This window comes from Moschus berezovskii, chromosome 24, assembly GCF_049115385.1.
Source record: "Moschus berezovskii isolate FMDL1 chromosome 24, NW_MosBer_1.0, whole genome shotgun sequence".
NCBI lineage: Eukaryota > Metazoa > Chordata > Mammalia > Artiodactyla > Moschidae > Moschus > Moschus berezovskii.
In genome coordinates this window covers 35,030,441-35,040,918 of record NC_142483.1, presented here as the reverse complement: position 1 = coordinate 35,040,918, position 10,478 = coordinate 35,030,441, and the positions used below count along the sequence as shown (strand labels likewise).

Below are 10,478 nucleotides of genomic sequence, written 5' to 3'. Positions count from 1 at the left end.
GGAAAATTATGCATCTACTTTCGAAACATTTTCCCCCCGTCATCATCAGAGGGCAGACATCAAGTAAGGAGTCATATATGGAAAACTTCAGATGTAAGAATTTAGTAACAGAAAATACTTCAAAGTTGTCAGTCCACATGTGACAATCAAAGTCTTGGAGGTATGAGATACTTCAGGGAGACAATAGAGTGGGAAAGAGACTTAGGATTCAATCTGCCAGGAACTTCAGGATCCAGTAAGCTTGGATACCATATTTTCTTCCTGGAGAATTGCATTGTAGCACATTTACCAACTTTTCAATGACTGTTTTTTTAGATTCTATACATTAAACTGTTTTATAGACCCTGTTTTGCCTGTTTTCCCCTAGTATATGTTCTGACCATACTATATTAAAAGCAAGACGTTTCTAACCATGAATAAGTCAGCTTTAAACTCAAACCCACATTTCTAAAGTGTTCCTAAGAGGAGTGAGGGAATAAAAAAGTATATACTGTATGTAAACTGCTTAGTACACAGAAAATGCTTTTTAGAAATCACAATTATCAGTAGCTTTTCTGCTGAGCCAGATCAGGTGTTCCAATTACCCACTAGCCTTAGTAGAAAGTACAGCCTATTGGATGTTTTCCTGCAAAGGAACACTTCCACACTGTTCTGAAACCAATCAGATGAATATATGTTCATCTTAATTTTACATCATAACTATAGAGTTTATTGGCATATTACAGTTTATAGATGTGGATGATATTAAATAGTTATTTGTAAAAATTATCATTCAGATCAAAATACCTTACTTAAACCTTTATGCTCTACTAATTTATACTTCACTTACAGATATCCCAGGATCAGAGGCAACTGAAGGTAAGACTGATATGTAAATTCGGACTCTTCTTATATGGATAGAAAAAAGCAAACAGTTTTAGAGTACGTGAAGTTGAACGTTTATTGGGAAAGCTGAATTTCTTGTATACTGAAAATATTTTTAAACCATACATATTCATAAGCATAATACAAACACCACCTACAATACAAACACATTTTAATAAGGTTCTACTATGAATATTAATTCTATCCAAAAGAAAATCAGGTAAACCAGTTCTGCGTACCTTTTACCTGCTTTGATGATGTAATCCAACAATTTAAGATATAAACAAAGTAAGCTTTGGCACAACCCTACTTATTTCACTATGGGAACTAGAATACATACTACCACAGATTACAAACCCAATCCCTTCATAATCAATTTAAACTTGTTACAAGAATCAAACCTTAATGACGTGTAAACATTTTTAGGGTTTCAGTTGGCAATTATGTCTTAAATGCTTAGAAAAACACACCACCATTTCTCATTATTGTTCTCTCTTTAGCTCATCTCTTCCATGAATATAAAGTAGGAAAAATATTATTTGAGACTTCCAGCATAATTCCATTGTGCTTACACTTTTATAAACATGGATACATCTAAAATATCAGATGCCTTTTTACCAACAGAATAAATCCACCAAATTCACATTTTCTTATAAACACATGCAAAATTAGTGAAAAACACTTTTGTATAGCAAAGACCCTGCTTAATTTCCTTCTGATTAATCATTTTGGATGGCATGTGCAAACCATACTGCTCATTGAACAGTAGATTTATTTCCTGTAGATTTGTTTTTCTATAAAAATATATTTATGTGTTCACAGGAAACAAGTTGGTATGTGTGGAGTGACTTTTTGACTTATCATTAGATTATAGGTTTGCTTATGAAGTTAGAAGGCATCTTAGCTTTTATCATTTTCAAATTTTTCTTCATACAAAAGAACACCCTGTGACAGAGATAAGGTAACTGAGATAATCATTAGCACTTTAAAGTTGAGACAGTTTGAAGCAAAGGGGTCAAGCAACTTGCCTAAGGTTTACGTACAACATCAGTGCTGGAACCAGGAAGAGAATTTGCGTTTTCCTAACCCTTGAACAGCTCCCTAGGAACTGATCCCCACCATCAATCCTGGAGATTATATACAATCTATTACATTGAAATAATACTGGCTGTAGGCTAGAGAAAGTTAGCCATAGACCTATTCCTTCTGTGCAGATTCCCAGTAGAAACCAAATGCTATTGAAACAGGGTAATGAAGAGTCATAGCTGAAGGCAATCTTAAAGCAATCTCGTTTCTCAAATCCGTATGTTTGGGACATTCAGAAAATATGAGCAGGAACATGCTTACTGCTCACAAGTTAAAGAACTCTATGATCCAGGAAAATAAAACATTATTTGTGTTAATTTCTAATTGAAAGGTGATTAAATTTACATTAATCCTAATGCATTTTTGAGACTATGTCCAACCTGCAGAAACCTTTTCAGCTGATGACAAAGATGAGGAACCAGAATTCAGAGGAACTAAACTCAGAAGTCCTAACCTTGGCCTCATTGATAGCTGAGTACCAGAAATTCCCCCCAGGTAAGTCAGAACATGATGACTCTTCCTTGAGAAAAGCTCTGCCTTAAAATTAGATGGGAATCAAGCTCAAGGTGCTGGATGAGTATGTGGCTCCTCATATCCAGTTTGAGGACCACAGTGCCTTCCCACTTTGACAATCCTTACATCAGAAATGTGGTCAAGTCCTGAGCCCACCAAGTATTGTTGTAAGTAAGACATTCTTTTCTGCTGCCTATCCATTTGGGAGGACACACAAGGTTTAAAATGATAATTAGATATTCAGTGTGGATTACTGCTTGACTATTATACACAACCCCTCATTTTGGTCCATAAGAAAGAGAGTGGACTACATGAATAAAAGTCAAGGCTTGAACAATATATACCAATGGGTAGAGGTCAAAAATGAAAGTAAAACCTGTGAGTTGGTTTCACGTAAACATGATTCAGGAATATACTTAAGGATTTAATGGTAAGGTTAAGAAATATTTCCATAAAATGAGAAGCTCAACACTGAATTTTACTGACACTCCTGCACAGCCCTTCATAGTATTTCTAAACCGCTCTCATGTACAATTTTAGAAGGACTAGTCGCTCACATGCCAGGAAATACATTCTCTGAATTTTACTAGCTTTGACAGAAGGAGAACACAGAAAAATATCCCACCCTGAAGATTCTTAAAATGTGATATAGGCAAACATACGTATAGGAATTTATGCTGTAAACGGTTTTTCTTTTTGGCGGGCTGGGGTAGGAGTACACTCAACAACAAAAATTTACTTTGAAAAATATGAAAACATTCCCCTCAATATTTATATGATACTTTATTTTGAGATTGTTGGAAAAGCATATAAGAACAAAATCCAAATGCTTTGTACAAAGTCTTCAGTTTGGGAACCTCATATTATTGGTCATAGCTGTGGACTGATGAAAAATGGTATATTACTCTATACTCTAGCTGTACAGACATGCCTGTTAATGTTCTTTTTCTCACTTCAAAATAAAACAATCTCTATTTTAAATTGTGTAAATATTAACATAATATGTACAATGCATTCATGAAATATATGGAACATACCATTATACAAACATAGAAAAAAGGTAAAAGCAGTCAATTTAGAAATGGAGATATCAAATAGATACAGTTATCAGACCCCAGCATCAGAGACACCTCTCTTGCCTGTTCTTTCGTAAGATAACCTTCTGACCACTGCTGCTTTTGTAGAATTGAGCCCAAAAAAACCATAAAGATGTTTTTAGGTGTCATAATTGATAGAAACTAAGTTCATGTTGAAACTGAAAGAATTCTGTTTAAGCAAGACCATCTCTGGGCAAAGAGTTAGGAGCTCAATAAATACTAGTTGATTGTTCACCTAAGACTTCTGCAAGTAACATTTTAAATAATAAATTTAGACTATATATATTCAATGAAGTGTTATTTAATAAGACATTCATATTCCTCTTTACAGCTTAAATAACCAGGTGGCTTACCATCTTTTAACCTGTCCTGAAGTGAAGTCACTGAGACAGTTCTCTGAGACTGAGTACACGTGTGCATACGCAGAAAACCCACAAGGCAGCAACATCTGTGCAAACACAGTGAGGAGTGGAACCAGGCAGGTATGCATGTGACCGGATAGAGACTTTGGATTCGGTTGAGGTGAACCTAAATACAGGGTTTGTTTTCATGGTTTGTATTTTGAGCACCTGAAAAACAAACAAACTACAGGCCTATAGTGCTAGGTATTTTCACTTTTTCAAGGCAGTGCTCTTTTTCTTAACAGTTCCAGGAGGTTTGAATTCTGGGTGAAAGCTTCTGCCAGCATGTTTCTATTCTATATGAAAGTTCTTGCTCCCTTGAACAGTTAAATCTGGAAGGTTGGTGTGAGCCACTGGTTTGTTGCTACATGCTCTGTTTATGCCCGGAGTGGAAACGTTGCTGTGGAACTTCCATTGCTTTCCACAGATCCTTTCTCCTTCGACCCAGCATAGGCACCAATGAAAGAGCCATCCTCGTTGAAGAGACCGTGGTCACCTTCTCCGTACTCCACTAAGCTATCGGCGCTCTCTGTGGCCTGCATATCCCTGTTAAGGGACCGAAGGCTTCCTTTGAGAGGTTTTTCATCACTGTCACTAGAAAATAAAAAAGAATAGTTTGACAAAATCTGAGCTATTCATGGAAAGCAAGACTCATGCTAAAGTGCTAGTAGGTTTTAAGATTTTCCAGATAGTCATGTTAGCACTGAAGACAGATCCTAAATGACCCTTTCATAAAGAAATGTTTAGAAAGTCATTACCAATTTGTGTTACGCTGAATAACTGAGAAAGTTTTCTGTTACTCACAACACTCCTGCTTCCCTTTAAAATTGAGACATGCAGATATCCAATCTGCTTATGTACATAGAGAACAAAAGTTATTTCCTTCACTTTCAGGAACTTTTAGAACTCCTGGTCAAATCCTGTTTCTTGTAACCAAAGAACTTCAATACAGTTTATAAACTCAAGGTTGTTAAATTAGAAAAAGAATAGCTGGCATTTTTAAAACAGGAATGCTACAAATATCCTATATTTATGCTCTGAGTTTTATACTTTAACAAACCCAACTCTAAGTTAGTAAAATGTCTTTCATATGATACAGTTTTAATTTCTAGCTGAGGATTTTTTTGAAAATACCAACTTCTTTCATACTATAAAGCTGTATACCAAATTAGAAGATTTTATAAAATTCTAAAAAGGAAAAATTAGGGGGAAATGTAATTAGCACATGATGAGCACTTTATAGAATGGGGTAGTAGCTGGTGGTGTCCATCAAATCATTCCATTATCTCAGGTTTTCTAGAAGCAGGGCAGGAAGGTACTTTACTGCCCTCTGTGTTAGGCAGTGCCATATGATTTGCTTTGGCCAAAGAAAAGTGAGCAGGGGTGACATGTCACTTTAGAGCTGGTGCTCCATGTGCCATATTCCGGTTCCACTGCTGTGGTGACCCTGCATCCTCATCTATCAGCCAGCATCCTAAGTGACCAGGATGGCCAGAGCCATCTATGGTGGACACAGGTATGTGGACACACAATCTGAGGAAGAAAAGCATCTGGAGCTGTTTTCACTAGCAGCATAACTCAGACTGTCCTGATGCTTACCATAATTCGTTCCAGAACTAGGATGCTACAGTTACAAAAACAAATACGAAGAAAACTAAAAGACCAAATGTGGTATTACCTTACAGACCAGGCAACGGGACAGCGAAGAAACTATTACCAGAAGCTGGAAAGATGAGAATTCACGTATGTTACTGTCCCCTGGAATAATCTGCCTGAAAACACGTAGTTTTGAGGAAAGGTGATGAAAACTATTAACTACTCTAAACAAGATGCCAGGTGAATAGTGCAGGGGGTGGTTTTACCTGTCTTTTTAGAGCAGCTGCAAAACATGAGGGAATGAGTTTTGAATAAGGCATGTCTTTAGTTTTTTTTTCCTTATAAAATTGAACAAGTAATATGTCTTTCAAAAGCATTTTAAACAGTTGCCACAGATCCTCAATGACCTTTGCCTTGGGGGATTTGAGGCACAGTTTTCTAGTTTGTAAAATTTAAGTTTTCTAATGCTACTTTTCCTAGAAAGTATCTGAAGTCATTTACCAAGAAATATCAAAGTGTAAAGAGTATTAACTAAATGGAGGAAAGAAAAATAAGTAGAGAGCCAAGGAGAGCATACCATGAGGTTCAGATGTATATCGGTTAGTGTGTGTGTGTGCGTGCTTAGTCTCCCAGTCGTATCTGATTCTTTTGCAACCCTGTGGACTGTAGCTCGCTGGGCTCCTCTGTCCATGGAATTTTCCAGGCATGAATACTGGAATGGGTTGCCATTTCCTTCTCCAGGGAATTCTCCCAACCCAGAGACTGAACCCACATCTCCTACATTGGCAGGCAGATTCTTTACCATCTGAGCAACCTGGGAGGCCCACATAAGTTAATGCAGGAGAGATAACGAGAATATTCCACATCTCTGTTTATAATGATGGATCCAGGGCAGGGGCCAGTCAGAGCCAAGTGAGTCTGCTCTGTGATATGGATCCTGGTCTTGTGTGCTAACGGTGATGTATGCCTGGAAACTGCAACAGCTCCCTCAGCTGCAGTATACAGAGCACCTGACTAAAAACAACAGCATCCTCAGCAAGAACAGGTGAGCAAAGAAGAGGGTGATGGAAAGGTGAAGATGCACAGCGACAGCGAGAGAGGGAGAAGGTAACACACACTCAGGAGGTACTTACCTCCTACCAGGTTTCTTGCAGTTTCTCCCATTTGGGCACACTTATATAAGTTTGGTCCAGGGGTTAAGAGTGACACAATCTTTTTCATCCTTTAAAGGCTGTCTTAACCTTCTTTGGATGAACTCTTAGCAGAGCTCATCTTAGGAATAGTTGCTCCCTTTTTTGCTCCTATTCTCTTTAATTAATTACAATCATCTGCATAGGTAATTCCCCCCCAACACACACTAGGTTCATCTTGAGGACATGTTTTGTGACTTAAGCACCTTTGTAGGTACACAAAATACATGTTTATGAGTATACACTGAATACAACCTGAGTTCACAATGGCTCCGGCGAGGAGTGACTACCAGATATTTTACCTGTTTTATACAGATAATCTCTAGATAACAATACTGTCCTTTGCATAACACCGTTCAAGGAAAGTGTCCAAACACACGGAGTCTACCTAGATAGCCATTACGCCTCACACCTCCTCACACAGACATTTGGTTGCTATCCATCACTTGTATTACTATTCTTTATAGGGGTGTTAAAATGTAGTCCTGTAAGCTTTAAGTAGAAATGCTTTTTTAAAATATAAAGTTTATTTAACCTGATGGATATATGCTTTGATACATTTTTAAATGGAGTGTAATGTTTACCTGTATTCTCCAAAGGTTTCATCTTTAGCTGACTGAACTTCAGGGTCTGGATGAAGATCCTCCTTTTCTTTCACTAAAAAAACACACACACAGGTAGAGGAGTAATAAGAGTCATTTTTAAAGACATCTATCTTCAAAGCACTGTTAATAAGTCATGTGTTTTGTTTGTACCTATTCACTCATCTTTCACCTCTTTGTTATCAAGTTACAATCTGGTTCAGTTATACATGAATTCAGTATTATGTGGCCAGTGTGTCCTAATGGAAGAGTCAAACCTACTTACAGTCTCTTAATAAAGACCAAATTAATGTATGTACATTTTACTATGCTCAACTTTTTGAAAATGTCATTGACTGATATCAGATCTATGTTGTTAAACTAAAGAACTAAAAAGTCTATCATTTGGTTGTTCTCTTACTCCAAACTGCCTCAATAATCAGAATATTCAAGTCTATAATACCATAGGTTAAGTTAGATTTATTCTAAACAGTGGGATATAGAACACGAAGATTGTTGACTCATTGTGCTCAGAAAACTCAAACTAAAATCCCTTGTCACGGCACCTTTTGCTACTTACTTGCAGAGAGATGAGAATGTCTCTTGGTTTTCCTATAGTGTGAAATGCTGACTTGTGTTTAAGAGCACAATTTGAAGAAACTCCTTCAGAATCTGGATAAGGTAACACTTCACAAAGGACAATTTGTTGCATATACTCAAAGGGAAATGCTATGTCTCTTTACAGTTTTCAGTTACTTACCTAGAAAATCCATTAGTCATTGAAACTCTAATTCATAAGAATTCAGTCTTCACAAGAGGTATAACTGCATAAGCATTCTATGTAATGTTACAAAAATTTAGAAATTATTCTCTGGTTTGATTGTTCAGTATACCTAATGGGCTCCCCAACAAACAAATAGCACTGGGATGTAAATCTTTCCCCCTCTATAAAAGTATCATGAATACTGAGCAAAAATAATAGTAACAACAAAACATATATATAAATCTAAAAAGACAAATACATTTGAAAATTGAATGAAGTTAAAGCCAGCTATTAACTAGGATGATTTTTATTTATATTTTATGTACCATTAATTCAAGAGGTATTATACCTGATATATATCAGAGGAATAAGGGATGCATTCCCAGCAATGGTTAAGTTAACACAGCTGACTAGTGAACCCAGTACTATTAGAATGAACTAGTGCAAAATATCTCTGGGTCATGAATTTGTAGAGAGGCATACTATTAAAATATATGTGTGTGATTTAGTAACAAGTCTCCCTATCATATGTGATATTTTACAGATAGAAAATAGAAGCATGGAAGAATTATATGCCTCAGTAAAGTCTACTTTATATACTAGAAATGAATATTTCATTTTTAAAAAGATGAAATACTTTCATTCATAAAACAAGTGACTACCTAGAAATAATTTTCTTGATCATACATACACCCTTTGGTTAGTTAATAGAGGAATTTTCTTTTCCTCTCAGTACACTAATGTACTAATATAAATAGACTTTAATGTGTAATTGAAACAACTGAAGATGTTTCTTACGAAGGTCTCCTAGAAATTAAATGTAAAGTGTGGAAGTGTTAATTGCTCAGTCATGTCTGATTCTTTGCGACCCCATGGACTGTAGCCCGCCAGGCTCCTCGGTCCATGGTATTTTCCAGGGAAGAATACTGGAGTGGGTTGCCATTTCCTCCTCCACAGGATCTTCCCAACCCTGGAATCAAACCCAGGTCTCCTGCATTCCAGGCAGATTCTTTACCGTCTAAGCTACCTGGGATGTCCTAAACAGGTAAGTAGTATTTACTTAGTAAAATTTAAAGTCATCGTAAGAAACAACTTTACCTGAATACTTTCCACCTTTGTTCCTCTTCACAAAGCAAACAGTTAACAATATTAGCGTGAGTAGAGCAATTGCACACATCAGTCCAATAAACCAGCCTTGAGTGGCAATGTCATCGTACAGACCAGCATATTCTGTTGTACAGAGAGAAGGCACACTGAGTACTGGAAACCATCTTTGAAATCAAGCCCCTTTGGGAACATTAAACATCATTTTTAAACATACAAAATAGCATCACTTTTGTCCTTGGAGTGCCCCTAGAGGGTATGTGATTTGAAGTACAGTTCATCAGGAGAATCCTGATAAATTGTTAATTCATTGTTCAGAAAGGGCTTCTCAAACTGCATTTGACTCTGAGGATGAAAACCAAAGATAGACAGTAGAGACAGATCAAGATAAACACAGTAGCAGCAGCAAGCAAGCAAAAGCACAAGCTGCCTTGGTTACATGCAGATTGCCAAGGAGATTCTGGGGTTTTTAGTTTTTGTTACTAACACATGTTAATTAGCCGCAGACATTTTTAGGCAACTACTCTGATAAAAACAATTAAGAGGTAAGTCTGGACTTTGGCGAGACATTTCTCATTTCGATACTGTTAAAATGCTATGCCAAAACAAATTGACACTATGATTTTTACAGCTAATGTACTTCATATTTTCAACATAGGAAATATGTAAAATAAATAATCTACAGAGCATAGATGTATTGTCTAAGATGGCTCCAAACAGAATCTCATTTCTCACCTCTCCCTCTTGTCTCAATTACATCTTCAAAAATGCTATTGTTATCAACCCAATTCTTAGTCAATAGGCGAACTACATGTTCAGCTCCCGGCTCAAATGCCTCTACTGGGTGAATCTTTTGAGTAAGATTTACTCCTTCTGATATCTTCCCGACACTTTTACCTAAGAAATGTACACAGTTAATTCATATGAATTGTAATCACTGAAAAGTAGGACATGAAAAGCAAAAAAGTACTGTTATTTGAGATGAATAAGAGAGCCATTTGTAGCATTTTTTTCTCAGTTCTGAATTATCAGAAGAAAATACTGATACATTTCAAGATTTTCTTTTTTTAATGTGCTGAAATGGAGTAGATGAACTTAATTCATGTCCGTTAAAAATTATAAACTTGTTGATGAAGTGATGCTATAAATTTGTGTGGTCATATGAATGGTTTAAAACCAAACATAGACTTCAAAAAATTATACAATGTCACTTTGTGCAATTTGGACTTTCACAAACCTCGTAGGAACCAGATTTGGAGATTTTGGCTTATTGATAGCCAAAT

At 36.4% G+C, this 10,478-nt stretch overlaps 1 protein-coding gene across 4 annotated transcripts in view; it reads right to left on the bottom strand.

Moving 5' to 3' along the window:
• Positions 1–929: 929 nt before the first annotated feature.
• Positions 930–10,478, bottom strand: part of CHL1 (cell adhesion molecule L1 like) — a 232,825-nt gene continuing 223,276 nt past the window's right edge. For 3 of the 4 annotated variants that reach the window (XM_055414340.2, XM_055414345.2, XM_055414341.2), the window contains 4 exons: positions 9,931–10,092; positions 9,190–9,321; positions 7,332–7,404; positions 930–4,555 (listed from right to left, as the gene is read on the bottom strand). In XM_055414340.2, coding sequence (XP_055270315.2) covers positions 4,339–4,555; positions 7,332–7,404; positions 9,190–9,321; positions 9,931–10,092 — 584 coding nt within the window. In that variant the 3' untranslated portion in view covers positions 930–4,338. The remainder of the gene's footprint in view (positions 4,556–7,331; positions 7,405–9,189; positions 9,322–9,930; positions 10,093–10,478) is intronic. The other variant, XM_055414348.2, reaches the window with a different exon arrangement.